At 40.5% G+C, this 27,872-nt stretch overlaps 1 protein-coding gene across 4 annotated transcripts in view; it reads right to left on the bottom strand.

Moving 5' to 3' along the window:
* The window catches only part of ANO1 (anoctamin 1), a 249,785-nt gene that overhangs the window by 118,567 nt on the left and 103,346 nt on the right, over positions 1–27,872 (bottom strand). Inside the window, exon 1 of one of the 4 annotated variants that reach the window (XM_089684581.1) lies at positions 9,989–10,144. The exons of the other annotated variants lie outside the window; for them this stretch is intronic. Within the exon in view, the coding sequence (XP_089540707.1) occupies positions 9,989–10,003 (15 nt within the window). The 5' untranslated portion in view covers positions 10,004–10,144. Of the gene's footprint in view, positions 1–9,988; positions 10,145–27,872 lie in introns of those variants that run through there. 4 annotated transcript variants of the gene reach the window in all.

Genomic DNA, 27,872 nt, shown 5'->3' with positions numbered 1-27,872 from the left:
AGAAGATTAAAAACACTTATAAGTATGGTGCACTAGTAACATCCAGTGCACTAGATCAGTGTTTCTCAACCTTTTTTCAGTCAAGGCACCCTCTAAAATTATGGATAGTCCTAAGGCACCCTTTAAAATTATGGACAGCCTTGAGGCACTCCATTCTAAAATGTAAAAAACTGTTCAGTTTTATAGAACGCAGTAACATTCACACATCGACACCCAATGCTAGAAGTGATTTATTCTTCCAAATCAAATACACTTTTTCACATTGGCCCTGACTAGTATTACAGTGTTTTACTCCATCACTGAGCTAATGTACCCCAGCACTGATGGAGAGGGGCAGGGGAGGGTCAAACAAGTATGCTGTGCAGGCAACTGATACCCTCATTATGAACTGATGGTGTAACTGGTTGTCAGGATGCCAGTGACTTCAAAGGTCATAGTGGTGCATAATGAAAACCTGTGGCTTTGTGTAACTAAAATTCAGGCTTCTTCCACCCGCTGGCTTGTATACAGGTTTTGTGCAACTTTTAGACATTTTGCCAAGGCACCCCTGAAGAAACCTTAAGGCACCTCAGGGTGCCTGGGTACCCTGGTTGAGAATGGCTGCACTAGATTGATCGCTTGTTTACATTTCCATTCTAAAAGTACACTGCTCAAAAAAAATTAAAGGAAAAATCTGAAAACACATCAGATCTAAATGGGGAAAAATATTATGCTGGACATCTATACTGATATGGAGTGGGCAATCTGTTAGGAACATAAGAATACCCCATCGTTTGATAGAAATGAAAATTTTCAACCTACAGAGGACTGAATTCATAGACACAATGAAAATCAAAGTGAAAAAAATATGTAGCAGGCTAGTCCATTTTGCTGAAATTTCATTGCAGCAACTCAAAAAAGGTACTCAGTAGTTTATAAGGCCCCCATGTACTTGAATGCATGCCTGACAACGTTGACAGGGTCTGACAATGGGTCCAAGGATTTCATCCAGATACCTAATGGCAGTCAGAGTGCCATTGTCTAGCCTGTAGAGGACTGTGCTTCCCTCCATGGATATGCCTCCCCAGACCATCACTGACCCACCACCAAAATGGTCATGCTGAACGATGTTACAGGCAGCATAACGTTCTCCATGGCTTCTCCAGACCCTTTCACATCTGTCACATGTGCTCAGAGTGAACCTGCTCTCAGCTGTGAAAAGCAGAGGGCGCCCAGTGGTGGACCTGCCAATTCTGGTGTTCAATGGCAAATGCCAATCGAGCTCTATGGTGCCGGGCAGTGAGCACAAGGCCTACTAGAGGACGTTGGGCGCTCGGGCCACCCTCATGAAGTCTGTTTCTGATTGTTTGGTCAGAAACATTCACACCAGTGGCCTGCTGGAGGTCATTTTGTAGGGCTCTGGCATGGGTTAAGGACCTTCTATGACCCTGTCCAGCTCTCCGAGTAACTGTCTGTCTCCTGGAATCTCCTCCATGCTCTTTAGACTGTGCTGGGAGACACAGCAAACCTTCTGGCAATGGCACGTATTGATGTGCCATCCTGGAGGAGTTGGACTGCCTGTGCAACCTCTGTAGGGTCCAGGTATCACCTCATGCTACCAGTAGTGACACTGACCCTAGCCAAACGCAAAACTAGTGAAAAACAGTCAGAATGGATGCGTAAAGAAAAAAAATGTCAGTGGCCTCCACCTGTAAAACCATTCTTGTTTTGTGGGTTGTCTCATTGTTGACCATCTAGTGCACCTGTTAATTTCATTAACACCAAAGCAGCTGAAACGGATTAACAATCCCCTCTGCTACTTAACTGACCAGATCAATATCCCTGGAGTTTAATTGACTTGATGCTATACTCGGATTTAAAAAAAAAAAATTGTTCCTTTAAATTTTTGGAGCACTGTATATTGCCCTAATTAAGGATGAATATTTTTAGAGTAGTGTCTAAAATGGTCGAACTCACACTTCCGGGCATAATGACGTCTAGTGTCAACATCAAGAGATGACATCTCTTCACATCAAGTGATGGTTCACTGTGGTGGAGCAAATCAGCAACTTTATATTGAGCATGGATGAGATATGCATGTCACAAAACACGATATTTCGAACACGATATCTCACTGGATATTTTGGGACTTACGAATTCTGAATTTGTTTTTATTAGTTTAATGTATATGCGTATTTATCAAGTTTATAGGGGGAATATGAATTATTAAGCTCTGCATTTACAAGGGAGGATGGGATTCATAGCACTTTATTTATATCATCAGTTATATCATTAACTGTGTTTTATGCATTTACATGCATTTGCCATTTTTTATAAAAAAAAAATATATATATATTTTTTTTTTTGCACATTTATATTGGAGTATACACATTTTAGTTGCCCTACACTTTTTCTATGTTGATTTCTATTGGCGTTTGAATGCACAACAGTGAGGAGCTGCAACACAATATATATATGGTTTTTGATATATTATTTGGGTTAGCTCAGAGGTTTCCATTTGTTAGATTTGAGCCCTTAAACTAGCCATAACTGGGTAGCATTTTGAATGAAAATTCTTAGGAAAATAAAGTTCTAATGCTTTGTACACGAGCAGAAAAATTGGGCGAAAAATACCACTTTCAAAGAGATTGTCCAATAATCTTCTCATTGTACACAGTTTACGAGAGCTGATCATGACAGTTCATGCAAAATTATCCAAGAGGACAAGCAAACATTTTTTGTGCAATACCAGAAGGAACGGGTTTTGTTTAATCAGTACAGTATTCATCCATTAAAAAAAAAAAATTTAGTGATCAAGACTTCACATGCTCGGAATGGAAAGAATACATCACTTCTGAAGTTTTATTGTGTCGTACGAGAATTTTTTTAACTTTAGTAACCACTTCATTTTTTATATGAGACTACCGTGCACAAAAACTCCAGACGATCATTGGACTGATATTTTCATCATGTGTACAAGGCGTAAAGCAAAACCCAGGCAATAACTTCTTTACATGTCATTCATCTTCTCGGTCACTCGGGAGTTGCTCTGAAATAGCCTTTTCATATCAAATGATTAATTCTCTTTGGTTTACTGTTTGTAAGACCAGTGACTGCTATGCCTCCTATTCCCCCAGCCAATGGGCTTGGCACATCCCTTAAATAAATAATAGGTACATTTGTGTACATTATTGAAAGCATTTTATGGAGCCACCAGGGTTTTAAAAATATATTTATGTGATTAACCTCCGATCTCCAATATAAAACATAGACTCCCTTTAAGAACCTGTATTAACATGTATTGTCCATCAAATCCCAGAAGATTCAAGAAACAGAAAACAACAGGGCTTATTCCAGCCTTAGGCAACACTTCATATTCTATTTACTACAATTATAAGAACATGTTACTGCCGCAAAGCAGAAAGCAAAAGCCGGCTAAAATGCAGCATCTTGTGTGGTGCGTAGGTATGTTTTTAGACAGTACATGTATAAAAGATGTCCTAAATTTAGGCAAGTTATACTCAATAAGACAACAGTTTCCCGAGTTACAGAAGTATGATGAATGCACTTTTATCAGAGCATTGTGCACCGCACTAGAATGTTTAGGAAAACAAAATTAACTGAATTTTGATATATATGACCTAAAGATTCTAGGTCTAACAGTGCAAAGTAAAAACAAACCCGCATTGATAGTATACCGATTTCTCCTTTTTGAATGTGACCCAATTTAAAAGAAAGCGGTCATAAATTAAATACACATAGCTATTGCTAACGCTCTTCACAAAATACTAGTTGATTGACTTTCATGCTAATCCTCTGATTTCAAAGCTTTAAAGTGATGGCAAACCCTTACATATATCAAGTCAAGTGACTAGCCTCAGGTGATACACAGACAAAAAAAAAATCCTCCTACATAAGCTGTACCTGTTTATCAGCAACTCTTTCTTCTCTTAATCTATTGGAAATTCATAATTTACACAGCACTTCTAAGCTTCAAGAGGCAGGGGTGAAGATCTGAGGTCACACACTGCACAGCTCAGAGAGGAGAGCTCAGTGTAATCTGAGACCTGAGTGGAGAGAAGGGACACCCCACACAATTTAATAGGGAAACATGCACAGCTGAGGTAGTCAAACATAGACTGTGTGCTGGAGCTCCCTTCCTCTGTTCACCTTGATCCCTTAGAGTCAGCACAGCCTACCAGAAATGACTCGTGCACATAGCTGAGGAACAAGGCAGCGAACAGAAATCATACTAGATGCTTTGGATTGAGGCACATACATACTATAGGAGGAAATGCTTTGCTCATTTTCCATGTCAGAGGTGTACAACCACTTTAAGCCATCACACTAGTATGCTGCAATTGAAGCCAAAACTCCTGATCTCATCTGTCATAAAACAGGTTGATTTACTGAAATTAGAGACCGTTTACTTAGCAAAGGGAATGATCAATGTTCCCTGAGATTATTTATTATGATAAAATTGTGTTCACTTTATTTAACTTTGTGCAATTTTACATTTTTGTACCTTACACATAATTGGGTGTTCCAAGTGAACACAGCTTTACCTTATGTACCAAGTTCAGTAAATGTTCACATTGCTCAGTGAACAGCCTGTACTTCATTAGTAAATCCACCCCCAAAGTGGATCAGCATTACTGCCAGTGCTAGCACCTACAGTAGGAAGGTTCTAAAGGCAAATCTTAGTATTTCTCTTCTTCAGGATGGTAGTGTGGGTCATCCACAAAGGACAAGTATAATTTCAAAAGGAAGCAACCACTTGGCCAGAATTTTCTTAAAGACATTTATTGATCCAGGTGTTTGGAGAAATTCCCTATCTACGTCCAGGCAAGATTGGACTTCAAGTACTTGGTCAAAGTTTTTTGTACATGAATTCTGAATTTCTCTTCATTCACTTGGAGTAATATAGTTCATTGAAAATAAATGCTGAATATGCGGTGTGCAGTTGCTTCCTTTGGAATGTATCCTGGCTCGAGGAGCAAGGATGAGCTCTATTGTGTCACAGCAGCACCTAGCAGTTTTGAGCAGAAACCAGAAGGGGCTTAGGAGCAGCGTTTGCATTCTACGTTGGTCAACATGGGCAGGTACACATAATGGGAATTTATGCAATGTTGTTTAAATAAAAAAAAAATAATAATTAATCTGTGCAGAGACTACAGTATACGGAGTCAGCCACTGCTGACCTTTTCTTCTGAGAATGCTAGTTACCTGGCTGCCATACTAACTCATTGGTTCCAAAATTTTAAGAGGCAAGGACCTGGAGAAGATTTTTGAGAGATGTCTTTACTCCAACTTTTTAATCTGCTTATTCTGGGTCAGTGACTCAGTACTGAAACCAGAGAATTTCAGGTAGTTCCTATTTCCTTTAATGGAGTTTGTCAAGGTGTTGAGACTATAATCCACCAAATGTCAGTGACAAATGCATTTCCAGGACCTGCTTTCTGCTCATCTGTCATAGATTTCCCAGAGACCTCTTCTTTGGCTGACACATAGCACTAGCATGGAAACTGGTTCGACAGGTACGGAAAAACAGAAATGCAGGTCTTCCGGAGGTCAAGTGTATCAAGGTATAAAGACCATACTAGATGTCTAAAAAAAAATCAATCAGTTTGAAAAATATTTAATAATACAGTCTTGAATCCATCTGAAACTTAAGACAGAAAGCAGAGAAATTGCACTGAATAAGATTGCTTTCGCCACAGCTGCCGCATCTGAACTCGAACATGGCCCTTGCTGTATTGTTAATGATGACATTATGAATAAACTCGTCAATTTCAGGCCGATTGATGTTTAAACAAAGTGTGAAAGTTGTATACAATGTGAGAAGCAGTGGTGACCCTTTTTCATGTAGAGAACACAAAAGCCAGCACAGTTTATAAATGTGATATACAGAAAGGACAGGATTAAAATACTATGAAACTGAACCCGAACCACACTTTGTACAGACCTGACCCATCTCATACTCCTGACATAAATCCCAATATCATAGAAGGAGCAGGAATTGTAGACATCAACTTCCCCCAGTATTAAGTACAGAAGATTAGGTAATAAAAAATCTTCACTATACGAAAGAGCTGCTAATAAAATTGTTATGTATATACACACACACACACACACACACACACACACACACACACACCAAAACTGATCCCGTGCAACCTGTTCCTGCACATACCAGTCTAAAAGAGACACCATAATGATAACAGTTACTTGCTGGAGCCTTTTGTCTGAAAATGTTGTTATGCATGATAGATAGAGAGAAAAAAGAAAAAAAAAGGAAAGTGAAAAAAAAAAAAAAAAGAAAAAAAAAAAAGGGAAAAGGATGGAGATGTACAGATGGAGAGGTATGGAACCTTGGCCTCGTGAAACCCATCTACAAAAGTGGAGAAGAGTACAGTCCGAGGATATATATGAGCAGCATCCCAAAAAAACTGTTCAACAGTGTCCTAAACAATAGAATCCCCACCTTCCTAAAACCATGATGACCTCAGCAGAAGCCAAGCAGCAGTTATGCCCAACCATTACACCACATATTACATCTACACCCTGCGCAGACTCATTAAGAACCATTTTCACAACACCGGTTTCTCAAACAACTGGAGAGTGGAATAGGAGAGAAAACAAACATACTGTATGATGTCCTCAAGAGCTCATATACTGAGAACAGCTGCAGTGTAAAAGGTAAATGGGAATAATTCTTCCAGCAGAAATGTGGAGTTAGACAGGGTTGCAGCCCAAGTTGAGCTCTTTATAACATAGTGATGAACTGGTTGCATCTCTAGAAACTAGGACTAAAACTGGGTACACACCATTAATTTTTTTTCCCCCATTCAACCAGCTGGCTGAATGAAAAAGAACATTCTTGCATCCATACAATCCTCCCCACTGTGCTATTTTATTCTAATAGCAGGACTCAGAATACAATGAACAGTGCTGCAGCCCATTGGTGTACGTTTTCCAGCAGGACCTCTCAACAGCTGCCAATCCAACGACTGTCGAAAAGGAAGGGTAGTACACGGATTGAAGTTTGGCCGGTCCCTGCTGCACCAGTCAAATATCCGCATGTACCCAGCTTAAATCTACATGACATTGCAGTGAATCTCCTACTGTGTGCAGATAACTTATTACTGTAACCAACCGAAGGAGGCCTACTAGACAGCCTGGAAGTGCTGCAGTACAACCTGGGCATTACCCCTATCAACTCAAAGAAAATAAAAATGGTGTTCCATGGGAAAAACACAAAATAAATCAAGAGCCCCGTTCATATCTGGCATTTTGGGATCTCAGGCAAAACTGTTGCGATCCTGCCTGTGATCTCAAAAAAAGCACTGCAATAGTGGGGATACGCACCATGTATGTTCAGGTACCATTCATCTTTAATAAAACCTAAACGCGCTGCAATCGTGGCACACCACATCGTGCAAAGCTTATCACCCAAAAAGGGAGCAGGAACTTCTTTTGGGTGACATTCTTCACATGATGCAATTTATTACACGGAAATCATTGCAAAACCGTACCTCATTTAGGTGCCATTGAAAATGAATGGCACTTGAACTCGCGTGGTGCATTTTCCCACTATTGCAGTGTATTTTGAGATCACGGGTGGAATCACAGCGATTCTTCCTGAGATCCCAAAACGCTAGATGTGAACTGAGCCTTCAATTAAACATATGAGAGAAAAGATGTAAAGAATAAGGAGGGGAGGGGGTGAAAGGAATCTGGGGGTAGAAAGAGAAAGCATCAGAGAAGGGGTAGAGAGCATCAGAGATGGGAGAGAGAGGGGGACAGGGTGAAGAGAACGGGGTCAAAAGAGCGAGAAGGAGGGAGAAATGAAGGGGGAGAGAGCGGGAGGGGAAATAAAAGTGAGGAGGAAGTGCCAAAGATGGAGGAAGACAACTCCTATGCTTCACATTTCCCTTTACCACTATTAAAGTCCTATGTTTTCCATTCCCCCACCCCCTCTCAAATTCAACCCATAATAACTAGGACTTGCTCACCACTATCACTTGTAAATACAGAAGTCTGGCTTGACAGCTTGCCTCCCAATGGCTCCCAGAGATCTTATCTCCTGAGCAGATGCCACTGAGTGCAGGATAAGGACAAGGGAGATGCAGGTGCCTGGGATGCGTCGTGAAAGCGACAGCCCCACTGGATGATCTCCGTGCAAGTGAGAGAGGTGGAGCCACCTACAGCTTGTGGGGAGGTACTAGAGCCGGCTGAGTGCTTCAGCTTAATACAGCAACAAAAGTAGGACATGTGGAAGATGGTGGTGGAGCTTTTTTTTTTTTTTTTTTTTTTTTAATTTCTATTTATGAATGCACAGACAAATACAAAGGAATGACACCATCAAACAGTTTCACATTAAAGCAAGTTACATCCCAAATAAAACAAAAAGAAAAGGTTCATTAGGTTAATTGTCATCAGTCTCAGTTTTCAAAATTCATACAGCTGTAGAAAGAAGGGAGCTTTTGGAAAAGGCTCATCGCTGGGCATGGTAGGGATGCAGTACTCAAAGATGGAGTCTCTAGGATCTACAAGACTATCTCACCATTTAATGTTTACTGGCTAATGTGATGGAGCTTTTAAAAAGGTGAGGGGGGGGGGTAGAGGTCAGAGTTGAAAGTGATATGTGGATGGGAGATGCAGATTTAAGCAGCAGTGGAAGAAGGCTGAACTCTGCACTCTGTGTGTAACGCACTCCTGAACTTTGCACTATGTACGTAGCGCACTCCCAAACTCTGCACTCTATACGTAATGCACTCCTGGTATTTACTGCCCTTTTAGGATCTTCCTGCTGTTAGTGAAATTGACCACACCCACTATTTGATGCATTGTGGTGTGTGTGTGTGTGTGTGTGTGTGTGGGGGGGGCTGGGGGCACAATTAAGGTTATGTTCCCGCACCATTTTCTGATGAAAAAAAATCCCTACTAACTCTTCAATTGCTTTGGTGATTTTAACAAGTATTTGGCCCTGCCAATAAGTAGAGAGGGAGAAGAAAAAAGAAAAGAAAGAAAAAGAGAAGGTCTGAGTTACAAAATGATGAGCACTGTATCCTTGCAACGTGCTGCTTATCTATGGTGTCGTTCTGTATTTCTATAAGCATTGACTGTTACACATATTACAAGTTGTTCAGTTCCTGCTTCTGGTTCATGTTTTTGCCTGATAATAATAATAGGCACAGTAAGAAGACAAATGGCATGTTTGAAAAACTTTGCAGCACTACTTTTAGGAGCATAACAACTTGTTTTTCTGTTGCCCTTTACAATATCAAAGACAACCTGTCATGGAAGACATACAAGAGCTCCCACTGAGGACTTCATTGGAGGTACATGCTCCAGCTTTGTTATACTGTTATCATTACATAATAAATGATTGACCAAGAAATGTGTATATCAACCCAAAAACATGAAATGCATCTGCCTGTTTAGGTCAGTGACTTGCTATGCAAGAAAGAAAAAAAAAAATACAAAAAATAGCCCTGGAACATGAATCATCAAAAATAAGTCAGCATTTACAAAACCCATTCTTCTTTACTGACAAGTTCTTTTTAATGCTGCCGATTCTGGATCAGTAAAAGTATGCACATATTCATAGGCGGTTATGAGCAAGGACCTCAGTTACTTATAACAACTACATTTCAGCTTTGTTTGGAGTAGAAAAAAAAAAATACACAAGATTTCATGCTATCAGTTACTTACACATTGTTTTGTGGTTTTTGCCTTTTAACATATGAAAGGGTGACTGCCTCGAATTGCAGTTAATTAGAGCAATAGATATAGGAATAGATGTCAACCACAAATAGCAAGTTCCAAATGAATGCAAAAATATTGAAATAGAAATAAAGAAATTAGGAGAAAACTGTGAAATGTATACAAAAAAACTAAAAAGGTGCTAAAATAGCAATACACTCATCTCTGTCGCTGATAAAAGTGCACAATAGAAAAGTCAAGGAAAGTCAGACCAGCAGTAATAGGTATGGATAATACTCACAGTTACTGATACCATTGAGATCTACGGCCTCGGCTTGGTCTACGTCTTGACTCTAGGGTGTGCAGTCTGGGCAGCTTGTGACTCTGGAAACCTAACCACAGCTAGATCAGCCTGAAGTGGGTGGGCTCCAGTGTCACCCAACACCTCTCATAAACCCAAACCGTTTACTCATACTACAGACATGTAACACAAAAATTCTCTGTGAACATAAACTATGTACTGTACAGACAGGCACGTCCCCTGGCTCCTTATGCGACATGCACTCTTAACTTCACACACCTTCTTATGAGGCATTTACACATACCAGTCTGGACTCAGCGCCCTTAAAGGAATGGACAAGCATCGCCATCTACTGCACTGAGGAGCCTCTGGTCCCTTAGTGCTGTCATTATTTGGTGTAAAATGGAATTATAGTGTTTTTTTCTATATTTGCTTTATTATGCTCAAGATTGAAAAAAAAATTGCATATGGAAAAAAAGGACTGCATATGAATCCTTCATATTTACAATTTGCAGCAGTTGGTATATGTAAAGCAATCGTGTCATCTACGCACCAGGCTGTCATACTACTATGCTGTGAATAACCTTTGCTATAGACCTCAATAGCAGGATATCAGACTAAATGCACACACAGCTGGATGAATCAGGACAGAAACAGCCCTCATTTTGTATCCCCCTTAGGGCTTATTCACATATGCAGTGTCCTCCGAGCTGGATAGCTCTTCAGAAGGCATTTGACAGGTTGTGAGAAGGTATTATATCACCTCCTCACTACCTGATTTAACCCTGTAAATGCTGTACTACTGCACCGTAATCCTATGCATTGCATGCCGTTGTGGGGCAACCCAATAGACTTGCACTGGTCATGTTTGGAGGTGGTAAGGCCCAACAAATGTGGCATGCTATTTAACTGTTGCTGCAGCATGTTACAGTCCTGAGTGGCTGCATCCTCAGGTTTAGGCAAGCAATTGGGGGTGTTAAAATCACTTCTCAACCACATAGTTTTATCACACCCTAGCCGCACGTGTGAATGAATCCTAAAGGCAGTGTTCATCTGTATTGGCAAACTGCAGAGACACAAAAATTGCAGCTCCAGTACTCACCTTTCCTATTAGCTTGTTCAGCAAGCTGTGCAAACCCTGTTCGATGAAAGCACCCTGCATTATAATATTTATTTGTAAAATAATGATTTTAAACAAATAAAAATAAAATTGTGTTTTTTTCCAGAACTTCAGTTTGTTTTGTTTTTAAGCCTAAAGAAATGGATTATCTGTCATCAGGGGTGGACTGACCATTTGGAAACTAGGGCACTGCCCGAGGGCCCGGGGTCAGTAGGGGACCCCATGAGATGCCCCTGGTACCTTTTTCATAGGCTTTTTTTAGTTTGGGCAAGGACACAGGGGCCCCATGATCCCCTATTGCCCGAGGGCCCCATGAGTTGTCAGTCCGTCCCTGTCTGTGATGCAATATGTGATTGTGTAACACTGTCATTTCTTACTTTTTGCACAATACCGTCTTGTAAACTACTATGAGAAAAATATTTTATGACTATTGATATGAAACAAATAATGATTTTAGATAGGGATGCACTGATACAGTTTTTTTCTCGGGCAAGCACAGGTACCGATACTTTTGGTCAAGTACTTGCTGATACCGAGTACCGATACTTTGCGGTGTGATTTGCATCTTCCCCGAACTGTCATCGCTGCAAGGAGAGGAAAGAAATCGGTGGGGATTTCAAATTCCCGCTGCTTTCTCTCCTCTCCTACCACTGACACTCAGCATGGGATGCCTGCAGGGAGTTTTCCCACATCGCTCCTGTGTGAACTCAGACTATGACAAGCCTGGGTTCACAGAGGAGCAGTGGGGAAACCGAATGCGATTTGGACAGGAATCGCTTGCCTGTTCAAATTGCATGCTAATTTTTGTGGTGCAATTTACTTCCATTAACACAAATCACACCGCAAAGTATCAGTTAAGATATCAAGAGTATATTCAAGAGTACATGTGCTCATGAAAATACTCCGTATTAGCACTGATACCGATATAGTGAATATCTAAAATTAGGGATGCACCAATATTGCCAAAAGTATTGGGACACCCCTCCAAATCATTGATTCAGGTGTTCCAATCACCTCCATGGACACAGAGATTATGGTGTGGGGTTGTTTTTCAGGGGTTGGCCTTGGCCCCCTAGTTCCAGTGAAGGGAACTCTTAAGGCGTCAGTATACCAAGACATTTTGGTCAATTTCATGCTCCCAACTTTGTGGGAAGAGTTTGGGGATGGCCCTTATCTGTTCCAACATGACTGCACACCAGTGCACAAAGCAAGGTCCATAAAGACATGGATGAGAGAGTTTGGGGTGGAGGAACTTGACTGGCGTGCACAGAGTCTGGACCTCAACCCAACAGATTACCTTTGGAATAAATCAGAGCGGAGACTGCGAGCGAGCCATCCATCATCAGTGCCTGACCTCACACATGCGCTTCTGGAAGAATGATCAAACCTTCCCATAGACACCCTCCTAAACCTTGTGGACAGCCTTCCCAGAAGAGTTGAAGCTGTTACAGCTGTAAAGGGTGGGCCAGCTCAATATTGAACCCTACGGACTAAGACTGGGATGCCATTAAAAGTTCATTAAAGTGCGTGTAAAGACAGGCGTCCCAATACTTTTGGCAATATAGTGTATGATGTGCCTTAAAAGTACTCATTTTTTAGGGGTTCTATTTTTCCCCTTTCCTTTCTCCCTTTTTGCCTACGATTCCTAATATTAGGGATGTGGCACTGTTATTTTTTAATTAGTTTTTAATGAAGGGTAATTTGAAGATCTGTAGTCTGTTTTTTTTTACATATGGTAGTGTAGAGGAATTGTGAAGTGCAATGAGCAGTAGCCCATGACAACAAAACGTTATCTTACTGTAGTCAAATCCCTGACAGAAATATGTACAGCAAGCACCCAACAACCCTGTTGAAGCCATCAAAAGCACAATTCAGAACCAGTTTGGGAATGGTAAAGTGCATCTGTAGGCAAAAAAAAAAGAAAACGTTTTGAGGAAGGAAGGATTAGACCCCTAGATAGGGGAAGGGTTCCCCATTAGGGAGATTCATCCCTCTTTGTCCTACTGACCATTGTCACTGGGAAAGAAAGTGAGGGGGCAATGGAAACTTTTAGAGCTATCTGCAGAACAAGAGGTTCTGGGAAAACTTAGAACAGTGACACTAACTTACTGTTGCATCTCTGGGACAGGAAGTGAAGAAAAATTTCCCGACTGGTACACAGATGTATGAAATAAAATAAATTGACAAGGGTCTTAACTATTCCCTACTCTATCTACAGTGCTGCAAAAAGGTATTTACTCCCTTCCTGATTTTTTTGCATATTTGTCACGCTTAAATGATTCAAAATCAAACAAATTTTAATATTACCCAAAAATAACCCGAGTAAATACAAAATTCAGTTTTTAAATGATTTAATTTATTAAGGAAAAAAAAAAGAAGCTGTCTAAACCTGCAGGGCCCTATGTGGAAAAAGTAATTGCCTCCTAAACCTAATAACTGGTTGCGCCACACTTGGCGGCAACAACTGCAATCAAGCATTTGCGATAACTGGCAACGAGTCTTTCACATTGCTGTGGAGGAATTTTAGCCCACTTTTCTTTGCAGAATGGTTTTAATTGAGCCACATTGGAGGTCTTTCAAGCATGAACAAGTACAGATACACTTTAAGATCTAGGTTTAAACCACCTCCATACCAGGCCAATTCTGGCATTACATTCCTATATGTAAAAATCATAAGTTTTTTTATAGAAAATTACTCAGAACCCCCAAACATTATATATATATATATATATATATATATATATATATAATTTAGCAGGGGTCCTCAAACTACGGCCCGCCAAAGCCATTTAACCGGCTAGCTGGAAAAAAAGAAAAAAAAAAAAAACGGACTGGCAAATAGTTAGGCTGCTCACTGGGTCCCTGATTTCACCTGCTGCAGCCAGAGGAGCAACAGGAGAGAACATCAGGCACAGTGCATGGTGGTGCCAAGTGGGTTACAGAGTACAGTGCATGGTGGTGCCAAGTGGGTTACAGAGTACAGTGCATGGTGGTGCCAAGTGGGTTACAGAGTACAGTGCATTTTAAATATTGTATTTTTTTTCCTTTTTTTTTGCACTGCAAATAAGATAATGACCATGACGATACCTCATGTGTGGCTCTAATATGTGTGTATATACATATGCTGGCGCAACCTGCGTATGCCGTCACTTCTGTGCACGTGCACAGGGAGACGGGGATGCTTTACATTTTTTTTAAATTGTATTTATTTTAATTTTACACTTTCCCTTTAATTTTTTTTTTTTTTTTAAATCACTTTTATTCCTATTACAAGGAATGTAAACATCGCTTGTAATAGAAATAAAGTTTTAAAGCGTGACAGGGCCTCTTTATGGACAGATCTGGGGTCTTTAAGACCCCACTTCTTCTCTCCTCTATGCTGGAAAGCATGAGGAAGAAAAAAAAAAAAAAAGCATTGATCTCTGCTTTCCAGCAAGCAAATGTCAGTGTTTACAGAGCCCAGTGATGTCACTTCCAGTCAGGGGCGGACTGACAACTCATGGGGCCCCCGGGCAATAGGGGATCATGGGGCCCCTGTGTCCTTGCCCAAACTCAAAAAAGCCTATGAAAAAGGTACCAGGGGCATCTCATGGGGCCCCCCTACTGACCCCGGGCCCTCGGGCAGTGCCCGAGCTTCTAAATGATCAGTTCGCCCCTGCTTCCAGTCATGCTCAAACTGGCACGAGTGATGTGAGGAACCTATTTTGATTGATGGACAGGATTTGCTTTTGATTCCTTACTTTTGTGAGTGCATTTTTTACTTGAATAAAGTGTTCATTTTTTATGGGGTTACACTATGATCTATTCCCTTTACCTTTGATCATATACACCTTAATTCCACTGGATATCCAAGAGCATGTTCCCTTAAAAGGGCCAGAACTAATGAAGTAGCTAAGGATCGGCAGTGGATAAGCAGAATCTGGTTTCATCCCTAAGCGTGTATGACCTGTTAGTCAGGGAAGGAGGAGTTTAAATAAGCATAATATGTGGAAGGAACACATTACAGATCAGAAATTTGGAGACACATTTTCCATATAAAGCGTGTTTTTGGCCTATTATAATTTATAGGTCAATGGTCAAGGTGAGCAGGGAGTGGGGCCACAAGTCAAGCACGGTGTTGATTGTGGCTGGATGATAGTGTAACAGACTGGATTGGACATTTATTATCTGTTAAATTATTTTTGGACTGTCACTTTATGTTTCCATGTATGAGATGGCGCACCGTATTTTTTTCATTTATTTATTTTGAGTGTGAGTACACCAGTGCAGCAATTTTCTTCCCTGATATTATTATAGTTGGAACATAGCAGCGCATGGGTCTTTATCATTTGCATGATAAAAAGTTAATATCCATAGCATGTGTGCTCTCTTCCAGCTGCTAGGGTAGGTGTTAATTGGGCGGGAAAAACACGGATCAGCTGCCTGTTATTACTGCCAGTGTACATGAGGTCTAAATATCTTACTACTGCCACCACAAAGGAGAGATACTTTAAGACCATTGAGACAGAACACCAGGTATGCACACACAGGCAATATATTCAACACAACCACAGTACACATTGAAAGTGACTATTTTCATTCACTACGAGCCATGATAAATTTCTATTTAGGATCACAAATCTGAGTAGCCTGTTCCAGGCTGTAACCCAAAATGTTTTTGCACCCCCTCTAAGTAGAGCACTGAGTACCAACTTTGCAGTCTTAGAATTGCAGTACAACGATCTGGAAAGCTTATAAAAGCAGTTTTTGGACCCCCAGTGACCCAGTAGAACCCCTGTTCTGAACAGTTTTTTGTTGTATTTTTTTTTTAAGCAGTGCACAAAAGTAGGCTTAGAATGAACTACTGTTTTGAACTGATGTGCGAGATGAAGTCCCAAAGTGAATTGGCTTTTCCTGGAAACCAGAAGACTGCAAACGGTAACAATTGGGGCCAATTTATAAGTATGGCTCATACGCTTTTGCCATTGTCTGCTGACGCAAAAAAAAAAAAAGTGGTTGCAATTTCAATGTACATCACGCTATTTAAAAAAAAAAAAAATTAAACATTCAGCAATACTACTTCCTTTTAGGGTCCGTTCAGACATACTGCAGTGACCTGCATTCTACTACACTGGAAGAAAGCAGATCACAAGGACACATTAAAAACAATTGTTTTCTATGTGTCTTGTTCACACCACAACACTGGTGTCATGTGTAGAAGGGGGCATTACAATGCTACAGGTATGCATTTTAGTGCAATGCAGATAAATGTATGTAAATGCACATCAATACAATGCAAATCTATTGAGAAAAAAAAAGTTATCAATTTGTCCCGTAGGAGGGCCGATGGCAATTTATCATGCATGTAAACGCTTATCAACACACATAAAAATGCATGCCAATGGAAAGCAATCACATCTATATTTCAAGCATTTTCATACTCATTTAAGCATGAATAGGCCATACTCTACAAAGATTAATCAAAAGGACTTGTGTCGGACATTATATAGGATCAAACAGTGCGCTTTGCTACACAGTTATTTGTTGCACACCCTTGTCTAGTAATGCTGTAGAGATGTTTTATTACTTACGTGTGCTAATCCAATATTCTTAGGTGGATCAGTTCGGATGGGTGGCAGTGGAGACTCATATACACATAATTCAACTTCTGTTGAGGCCATTTTAATATTAAAAAAACTGGATACTAGTCACCTGTAATGCACCCAGATTTCTAAATTAATCTGCATGTCCCAATAAAGCAATCAGGATAGCTTGGAGTTCCTGAGATACTAAATCATCTTCTCATTACTGAATCCCCACCTCCTGCAAAATCTCTCCTCCAAATCCTCAAGATGGAAAAGAAAAAACATAGGAGGAAACCATTGCACCCATCCTTCTGCTGATCACATGATCAACTTGCACATAGGTTTCCTCTAAAGCCAGAGAGGACATCGTTACCTGGAATTGGAGTCAGGCTGGAAGCACAGGGGAGAGTTACATGTATATGCTGACAGAGCAGCAGCATGAGTCTCTATTGTATTCATTTGAATGGACTGTCTAAGGGCTCCTTCACTCTTGACTGGTTTTCCAACTCTTGCCAAACACCCCTATAGCGCTGGACAAGCAATGGTCCGGCATTTGCGAAGCGTTTTTAACGCTCCGCAAGAGCTGCATGTGCGGTTTAGCGGAGTTGCTAGGCATTTGCCAAGCGTTAAAAACGCCCCACAAATGCCTATAATGAAGTTTTAATGGTGTTACCACTCCGCAAATGCACCGCAAACGCTGGCCGGGCGTTTGGGGATTGGTACCATAGACTTGAATAGGAGGCTTCAACTCCTCCTGACTCGACCAGAGGCGTTAGTTTTGCCGCGACGCTAACGATCCCGTTTGAACAGCACTATGTGCTGCAATGTGCAGAATTTTCCCAGGTGTTTGGTAAACGGTAAAACGCTTCCCGAACGCCTGTCTGCCGCTTGCTAACAAGGCTAGTGTGAACGTAGCCTTAGTCCTCATGCACACGTGAAAAAACGTGAGTTTTCCAGCTTTTTTTTTTTTTAGCTTTTAGCAGTTTTTTTTGACAGCTAAAAACCTTCTCCAGAAACCCACTAGTCCTGGGTTTTTTTTCCAGCCAAAAAATGTTGATTACAGTCTATGTGTGCATGGACACATAGGATAACATGCTGGGGGGTTTACTAGCTGTAGAAAAAAACGTCAAAAGCCAAAAATGGCCGCTGTAAAAACATCCATTGTGCATGAGGGCCCACTCACCAAAAACTATTTTTGAAATGCAGCATTATTTTAAACCTATAAGTAATTCTATACGAGTAACCACATATCAGAACACGCTGTGCAAAATACATGTCCTATTTTTTGGGTGCACACCGCTACTGCATGTTAGTGTGAACCGAAGCTATAGAACAGAAGGCAAATTGCCTTGTTCTTGCGTTGGGACTGCATTCGGCAACTCTGCCCAATGCTGCTAAGTCCTAAGAACAAATGGCACCACAGTGCACCAATGTGTGAAATGCGTGCATTACTGCAGCACAAGAGCGGGAATCCAGCCTGAAGGTATTTACATCATGATGAGCAGTGACCTTGGACTAAAGGCAAATAGGAATATTCACTTAGGCTGGCCATACACTATACAATTTTCTGTCCAATTTCTGCCCAATTTCCTTTAGATTTACCTTCAACTATGTAGTGCAAGAGCCTGCCCATTTGGATACAATTGAAAGTGTTGTTAGGTTTGACCTCCTATTTAATGGTTTTTGGTAAATCTAAACCAAAAATCTCAAGAAAAGTGTATAATGTATGGCCAGCCTTACCTTAGTAAATGAGGTGAAGCTCTGCAGACTTGCATCATCTAATCATGTGCAATCAAAAACACTGTTTTTTAAAATGTTCCTTGCATATGATTGTATATTATCCCTCGGTCACACAGGCATACATAGACGTACACCCATGCAAGGGTCATGGAATGCACAGGTTCTCCCTGCATCCATGTATGAGAATCATTTCTATGGAGAGCAGCGGCTGCACAGACACAGCAGGTTTTCCCAATTTGAAATCCATGTGGGTGCGTGCCCCAAGGGTAGACAGTGTGAATTCGGAGACACACACCTGCACAGGTGTCAAACTGAGAAGAACAGTGGCTGTGTCCGTGCAGCCACTGCTCCCCATAGAAATGAGTGGGACTGCCCGCATGCAGACGCACAGAACACCCGTGCATCCTGTGCGGGCAAACACAGCCCTTGCATGTGTATATGAACATCCATGTAAATAAAGACTTGTTCGCACAGTGAATTTTTACCACATTCACTAATATAAGGGAAAATTCCCTTGCAAGATGACCAGCCTATTTGTTTTTACTAAATCAGCCCCCTTGTGTTATGTAATCAAAATAAGTGGAGATTATTAGATCATTTATATGGTCACCCCCAATTACCAAAAAGAGGTCAGAGACCAGTGCTACAGAAAAACGTATAGGTGAGGGGTAGACCCCCCCTTATGCATTATAAAGAGGAAGTCTTATCAGTAATCTCATTCATGGTATTGTATTGGCAATAGATAGCAATAGAAAGGTAAAAATGTAGGTGACATATTTTGTAGGCTAACTCAGGATACATTCAGCCAGCCAACAAAATGTACCATATACATTTTTAATTTCTGTCACCTCTGTTATAAGGTGAGTATTTATGCTGCAGACTCTCCTTAGTATGGCCCAATACATAAATACAAATTTTTTCCTACTTAAATTAGGCCGTATCTGAGTGCCATAAACTGAAAACGCTATTTAATTCATTTGTAATATTTAGAACAAACTCACTGATCCTTCCATTGCATGCTTTATTTTGTTGAGAAATCACTTTGAAAAATGCCCCCCCTAGCATTTCTAGCTGTGGCCAGCTTAAGGAATCCATCTGCCCTTAGCTCAGGCATGCAGGTAGGAGGGTGTGCTTAGTGGAGAAAACCCCTCCTCCCTTCTACCAATTGAAAGAAAAAAATGCCCACGAAGACTCCTGGGATGTGTGACATCATTTTGGCCTAGGCCAGAAACCAGGAAACAACTGAAGAAATGTAAAAAAAATACATTTAAAACAAGTAAATATTATATACCTTCCTATCTTTTCACCAATGCTATCAGCATTACAGGATTAAACAGTTCATAGCGATTGACAGAGTTTAGTTCAGCTTTAGCCCTCATGCACACTGGATGTTTTTACAGCGGCTGTTTTTGGCTTTTGACATTTTTTTCTACAGCCAGTAATGCCCCCCCAGCATGTTATCCTATGTGTCCATCCACACATAGACTGTAATCAATGTTTTTTGGCTGGAAACAAAAACCCAGGACTAGTAGGTTTCTAGAGGAGTTTTTTAGCTGTAAATACGCTCTAATGCTGCAAAACGCGGTAAAACGTGGTACAACACCACAAACCAGCGTTTTTGGACCTTAAACCCTCTAAAAAATGCAAATGCGGAAAATCACCGATAATCGCGGCTAAACGCTAAAAAAACCCCTGAAAAACTCATGTTTTTAATGTGACTTTACATAGTTAATGTTACCAGCATTATCAAAACGTCCCGTGTGCGTGGGGGTTAAGTCCTCATTCACATTGGACCTTTTTACAGCGGCTGTTTTTGGCTTTTGACATTTTTTTCTACAGCCAGTAACCCCCGCAGCATGTTATCCTATGTGTCCATGCACACATAGGCTGTAATCAACGTTTTTTGGCTGGAATAAAATCCAGAACTAGTGGGATTCTAGAGGAGTTTTTTAGCTGTAAAAACACTCTAAAGCTGAAAAGTGCTGCAAAACGCAGTGAAATCCAGCAAACCAGCGTTTTGGGACTTTTGACCAAAATCAATTTTTTTTTGGTGAACAAAAACTCTTAAAAATGCAAATGCAGCAAAACTCCGCTAAACGCTAATGCAAAAACGCTAAAAAAGCTGAAAAACTCCCGTTTTTAACATGAATTTACACAGTTAACGTTACCAACATTATCAAAACGTCCCGTGTGCATGAGGACTAAACATTTTTCAGTCTTTATGATTAAAATCACTTAACATATGAAAGCCCTTTGGCCCCCATACTGCTGGAATTGCCAAGTTGGAAAAAAAATCAGAAAAAAATGTACATTTTGCATAGTTTGCTTGTGTTAACAAAAGCAAAGCGTGTCAAAATACCAGCATAACCTTGCCTTAAATGTGCAATGTTTCAGAACTGCAAATCTAGCACATAAGTTGACGTCTTGGTGCACTACAACTCCCATATTGCTATGTTCACTAACCTATAGCATTTAATAATTGAGAAAATAGCTGAAAACAGTAATAATAGTAAAAATATTTTAGACAGGTAAAAAAAACCTGCTTACTGCCGGTACACTATAATTTAAAACAAAATTACAATAAAAAATAAATAAAAAATGAACAGCCCATTCAAAAATAAAATAAGAAAAACATTTTTGCTGCAATGCTCACCTTTAGTAGGGCTGTCCCTGCAGTACTTCTTTTCCACCACTAGTCTTTTGGGTTGAATGATCTCCAGCATCATTCAGCCCACTTCTTCTGAGCCCATGTTGTCATGTACCCATCTCCAGCCTGTGACTGGACAGTGAAGAAGCAGTACACTGATGAACAAATCTCTCTGTCAACCTGCTTTCTTCTCCAATCAGTATGCTCTTTGTCAGCACATGAACTGATCGGCTCTTTATGCTGCTTCTCCTTCTCCCAATCTAAGCTCTGCTGTACAGCGATTGCAGTAGGCTGATTCCAAGTCAAATTCAGGTACTTACACTGCTTGCTTTAAAAAAAAAAATGTTTTTGTTGTGTGTAACGATTACAGAGCTGCATTCTTTTTATTTTTGCCTAGAGTTTATATACCACAGGCACAGATATTCTAGGATTTGTATTTACTGGCAAAAAATGCAAATAATTAGAAAATATATGTGTGCTTGTGCTAAAATGCACGCACACTGGAGAGCAGGACTGATTCAGGAATATATTACATGATAAGTACATGACAAATTCAGACAGGAAGCATAGGAAGCTTATAAAACAGTTTTACGAGGTTCTTACAATGTTTTTTTTATGTATTCTTTGTGCATGGTTCATACCAAGAAAAATTCATAGTACATATAGCTGGTGTAGTGCGACTAGAGAAAAAACTATCTTTAGAAAATGGAGTTACAATAGGAAACAGAAAACAACAACAGCAGGTAAATCGAGCTCCTTTAGATTTTTCATTCCAAACCCTGAAGCTAATAAAAGATGATGATAATAATAATAATAATATAGACCTTTTGGGAGGTTGTACTCGACTATTTGGAACACATACTTCTTTGGCATGGATCATTATGGGAAAGGAGTCCTCTTTTTTATTTTGTGCTTTAGCCTGGGTTCACACTGATGCGGTGCATAATTTTCTGCACAAATTCTGCAACGCATCAGAATCACCCCCGTTCATGCGAACTGCTGCGAGTGTGTATGTTAACTTAACAGCACCCCGAAATCGGTCCACAAAACACGGTGCGATGTGCAGAGTCGGATCACATAGGTGTGAATATCCATGCGATCCGATTCTAGTGTGGACCAAAATAAGGGTCCTGCACCTTTTTGGTGCGGGTGCGGTGCAGTTAGAGCCGTAAAAAATGTATGGCTCCGATCGCACTGCACACAAATCGCATGTGATTTGCACAGGAATGCGGTGCGGTTCCTCTGCGAATCACAAGCGATGTACCGAACCGCATATATGTGAACTCAGGCTGTAACTCGCATTGCAGGTCAAATTACAATGATGTCCTTAGCAGTGCTTTACAATATAACAGCTAATATTTTCCAGTTACTCTATTGTATTACATTAATTTACCTTGGATACCCTCTAAGGTAGACATGTGCAAAACAAAAAAATTTGTTCAGTTTTGAAATCTAACAAATTTCGTGTAGTTGGATTTGGTAAATTAATTCAATTAGTTTTCAGGATTAGTTTCGGTAATTCTTATTTGAATTCAATTTGAAAACATTTCGACCAAATTCAAAAAGTAATTTGTATTCGAAATTGGCTCAAGTAAATTCGAAATTGATTAAATAAAATTTGAAAAGTCGATCGAAATCGAAAATATTTCAACCGAATTTGAAAATTTTTTAAAAATAACGGGGAGCAGGGGACCAGTCCTTAAAGTGGAACTTCCCCTTTTGGGTGGAGCTTCCCTTTAAATTTGTCTTTGAATGTTTGTTCGATTTAGTTTTCAAATTTGTTTTCGATTTTGTTTTCAAATTCCAATTTTTTTTTCGATTTTGCTTTCGAATCGAATTTCGGCCGAATTTTATTTCATTATTTCGGATTTGTTTAAATTCGTTATTTTTGTAATTCGTTATTCGGATATATCCGGATCTCCGTATAACGAAAAAATTCATCCGAAATGCGATTTGGACAGAAACAAACTGCACGTCTACTCTAAGGGCTCTTTCGCACAGGCAGCCAGGGGGAGCAGTAAAAACAGACGGCTGACATTTAACATTACAGTCAGATGGGGCTGTACACATGCCATGGCTATGATGCTTTGGGGCAATGCTCAACTTGGCTTGCAGAATTTAGCAAATGGCACCACCTGCCAAACTTATCCACTGAGGTTAACAGGAGCTTGCTCCATTCTTGTAGCTTGCACATTTTGCTCACAGTTACAGTGCAGTTTTTGTAATACAAAATCTCCCTTGGGATTGAAAAAAAAAGAAGATATTCAGGAGGTGACAGGATCGCCTCCTGAACTCCTGTAAGCCCCTGCTATACCGGCGATCCACCATGGATCAGCAACCTCTGCTGTAGTATGGTGTAGCACTCACATACACTGGATACATACTAATATGTATACAGTAGGCTTCAAGAGAAGTCTCTGACAGTGAACCTAGCCATATACATACCCCTTAAGCAGTCTTTCTCAATCTTTTTAATGCAGATGAACTCTTGATATAAATTTCATGTCTCGGGGAACGCCCTGCTAAATTATTACGTCTCTAGCCCAGGGCACATTTGCATGATCAGTAAGTTATAAATATAGTAATACATAAAAGAATAAAGAATGTTGTGTATCTAGCTTATCTGACACCCAGAACAGATAAACAGATAATTGATAATCAGTGGTTACTGGGAATTAGAAACTCCTAATTGCTTGAGGAATTCCTAGCAACCTCTGGAGGAACCCAGGCCTTAAAGTGGCTGAAATGTTTTATTTTAAGATTTGATAGAATAGGAAAGGGTTGGAACTCATGTCAGGTTTTATTGTTGCCTGTGTGCCCACTGGTGAGAGTCACCTGCTGTATTCACGTGATTGTAAAGGCAGAATTTTTTATTTAAAAAAAACAAACAAACATGTTATACTTACCTGCTCTGTGTAATGGTTTTGCACAGAACAAACCTGATCTTCTTTTTCTCAGGCTCCGATGGTGCTCCTGCCTCCCGCCAGGTACCCACCATAGCAAGCCACTTGCTTTGGGGGCAGTTGTGCGTGCTCACTCCATAAGACAGCTTGGCCCCATGCTTTGCTCTCTCCTCACTAGGTGTGACTGACTGCTGGTGTGTCTGAGCCAATGAGGAGAGAGAGAGCTGAGAGAGCCTCTTGTGTACATCACTTGATTGACATCAACCTTAGGTAAGTATTTGGGGAGGGGGGAAATGAATGCAGAAGGTTTTTTACCTTCATGCATAGAATGCAGAAGGTTTTTTACCATCATGCATAGAATGCAGAAGGTTTTTTACCTTCGTGCATAGAATGCAGAAGGTTTTTTACCTCCGTGCATAGAATGCATTAGGTTTTTTACCTCCGTGCATAGAATGCATTAGGTTTTTTACCTCCGTGCATAGAATGCATTAGGTTTTTTACCTCCGTGCATAGAATGCATTAGGTTTTTTACCTCCGTGCATAGAATTCAGAAGGTTTTTTACCTCCGTGCATAGAATGCAGAAGGTTTTTTACCTCCGTGCATAGAATGCAGAAGGTTTGTTACCATCGTGCATAGAATGCAGAAGGTTTGTTACCATCGTGCATAGAATGCAGAAGGTTTTTTACCATCGTGCATAGAATGCAGAAGGTTTTTTACCTCCGTGCATAGAATGCAGAAGGTTTTTTACCTCCGTGCATAGAATGCAGAAGGTTTTTTACCTCCGTGCATAGAATGCAGAAGGTTTTTTACCATCATGCATAGAATGCATGAAGGTAAAAAAACCTGCCTTTACAACCACTTTAATTCTGATGGCTAGGGATGAGCCCAGGTGTGTTTGGATATTAGTCCAAACCCACCAATCATAATCAGCTGCACATATACAAGGGGGATGTATACACTCAGCTGCAGGGCAGGGAATGCCTGTACCACTTACAATTGGCAATGAGCAGTGACAACTTCCTGGCTAAATAGCTTTGGTGGGTTTGGACTGCTATTGGAACATGCCTGAGCTCATCCCTACTGATGGCCATTGAAAATGATGGGACATCCAACATTTTAAAGTAACAACAGGAGAAGGGAAAATAAAAGGTAAATCCTTTCAAAGATATAAATACAGAAACATTAAACTAATAAGGGTTTAAAACCATTCCCTCTATCCAAAACACAAAAACATTTTGGCTCCATTCAGTTCTATATAATCAATCAAAAACTGACAAAAAGTCTCAAATTGCCTACAAAACTGTCGTGTATGTAAAGCAGCTGAACGGAACATAGCAAACTCTATGGTAGCTGAGAGTTCTGATTAACCACAGGTGGTTCCACTACTGAATGATCACACATTCTTAATCATGTCTACATGGATATCTTGTAATTGACCCCCTGAATTTCAAATGTCCCCATGATAGCCCTATACCTGAACCCCAATGTTTGTACATTTTTTAATAGTAACGATAAAGCATGCTTTCTGCATGTATGCCTTGCTTTAATCAAGGGGGGGGGGGGGATTTGAAGGAATGTCTCCATATGGACAACATCTCATGGCCTATTTTCCTGAACGGGATAATATTTAGAGGGCCTTACATGTATTTTTTTTAAAAGGCTATTTCTACTGTCACCTGTACTTATGTGTGAGGCCAAGTCTCTGCTGCTAATGGATGACCCACCACTATGATGGTGGAATCTAAGGTATTCTGATTTATAGGTATAGGATGGGATAGTTTTAGTCCAGCACAATAAGTTATTTCATTTTCTGCCATTTGCTGAACACACAAAGTATCAGTAGTTTCTGTGGTGGTAAATCACAGTAGTAACATTCCACTTCCAGATCAAGGAATTGGTTTTGAAAACAAAGAATGCAACCTGGGACACTTGCAGTATCAGAAGAAACAGATGTAGTTCTGTGTTTTGTATACCTTGTATCTGGTGACAATATGACTTTTTTTTTACTTTTTTCATGTTGTAGGCTACTTCTGTATCACAATGATGTTATTTAACGCATAGCTGTTAAAGATCTGCCCAACTGATCCCTCAATATGGTGTGTGGCCTCATTGACAAATAGTGAGGCTTTGGAGGTGGGGAGTGGGGCTGAGATTATCTTTCACAAGAGAAGTTAAAGTGGAATTCCAGCTTCTCCCTAACTATTAAACATGCCCCCTCATCCAGTCTAGCACCTATGATTACTAATCTGTGTTAGAAATATATATATATATTCTTACCTATTTTCAGCCTGCTCTGGACCATTCACAATATCCAGCTCCCCTGTGTCAGCTAGCACCGCTGCAGGGCTGAGGAGGAAGCACCAAAAATAGATGGGCCATTGAAACCTATGGGAAACGTTGCAACTCCAGGCTTAATTAGCCATCGCTGGAGTGCTTTCTGCTCTCCCCCTACAACGCTGGCTGACACAGCGGAGATCATAGTGAAAGGACCAGAGCAGGCTGAAAATAAGTAAGTATATGCAGTACATCTTTCTAACACAACTTAGTGATGTGACATCCACGGTGATATGTCACTTAGTGCCCCCTGCCTTCTGCAGTTGTGCACTTTGAACAGAAAAGACTGCAGGTAAACAGGTACAACTTATGTTGGAGGATTTGTTTAATGTTTGTGTATCACGTGAGGCCAGACACCTCGCTGGTTATATGTAAGATTTGCATGTAACCTCATCTGCTCGTATCGCTGAATGTATATGTTGTTTTGTTGTGCTGTTTTTACTGAAGGCAAACTCTACTTTGAATGTCTCAGGTTTGTGACAGGTTTGATTTAAAAATAGATACAGGCAACACACTTCTACTATACATACTGCAGTCTACTAATCAAGCATGTCTGTTTACAGATGCATTATGTACCAGCATAAAGCCTTTACTAGCAGTTATTAGGAAATGAAAGAGGTATTAAACCCAAATTAGGCATATAGGCAAACCATTTAACACTAACAGGGGTCTTACAATGGTTAGCTTTTATTCATTTTCTGTAAAAATGTTATCCCAAAAGAAACAAAAATTGCTGCTGTGATTGCTTAGCTGGAGTTTCGACTAGTCAAGTCCATTTAAATCTGCTACTGCATCTAACTCGACCCTCTCCAAAGTCTGACAATGTTGCTGTCCAGAGGTGTCTCCTTTGTGCCACCTTCCAGAGTGGAGACACCCTAAGACAGGACGTTTGTTACTGGCAAAATCACCAGGTAAAGACAAAGGAAAAAATGCCTGAAAAAAGAAAACTATTGCAGCCTCCTTGGATTTATGAGCTATTAATGTGTAAACTCCGCTTTGTGACTATTACCTACAGGTAAACTTACCTGTAGGTAAAATTAATATCTCCTAAACGTGCACCATTTAGGAGATATTAACTTGTTTGGCAGCCAGCGATGTCGCTAGGGCATGTGCTCTGAAGAAATGGCATACTCATGCCATCCCTTCAGAGGTCTGTGCCACGGCTGTGACTCCTGTGTGCATGTGCAGAGGTGACATCATCACAGCTGTTTTAACAGGTACCTGCTCCCATTTCTGGTTTGATCACTGCTGCGATTGGAGTGGAAGTTCTGTTTCCCCTTCCCCCGCAGGCTGCGGGACCATTCACAAAGCGCAGCTTGCACGGGTGTAGTGGGAAGCCGGCTGTGAAGCCACAAGCAGTCACAGCCATTTTCCCAAAGTAAACATGTCAGTGCCAGGGACCTGAAGACTGGGGAAGAGTCGTCTTGGGTGAGGACCATGATGGATCCCTGGGCAGGAAAGTCCTATTATTAAAGTCAATAGTTACATTTTTATAGCTACTGACTACATTTTTGTGGGTGAAGAACCATTTTAATGTCACAGACGATGTCCAAATCAGTTTCACCACAAATGAAT

This window comes from Staurois parvus, unplaced genomic scaffold (assembly GCF_062004578.1).
Source record: "Staurois parvus isolate SC_StPar_1 unplaced genomic scaffold, SC_StPar_1.0 ptg000350l, whole genome shotgun sequence".
Lineage (NCBI taxonomy): Eukaryota > Metazoa > Chordata > Amphibia > Anura > Ranidae > Staurois > Staurois parvus.
This window is presented reverse-complemented; position numbering and strand designations above follow the sequence as displayed.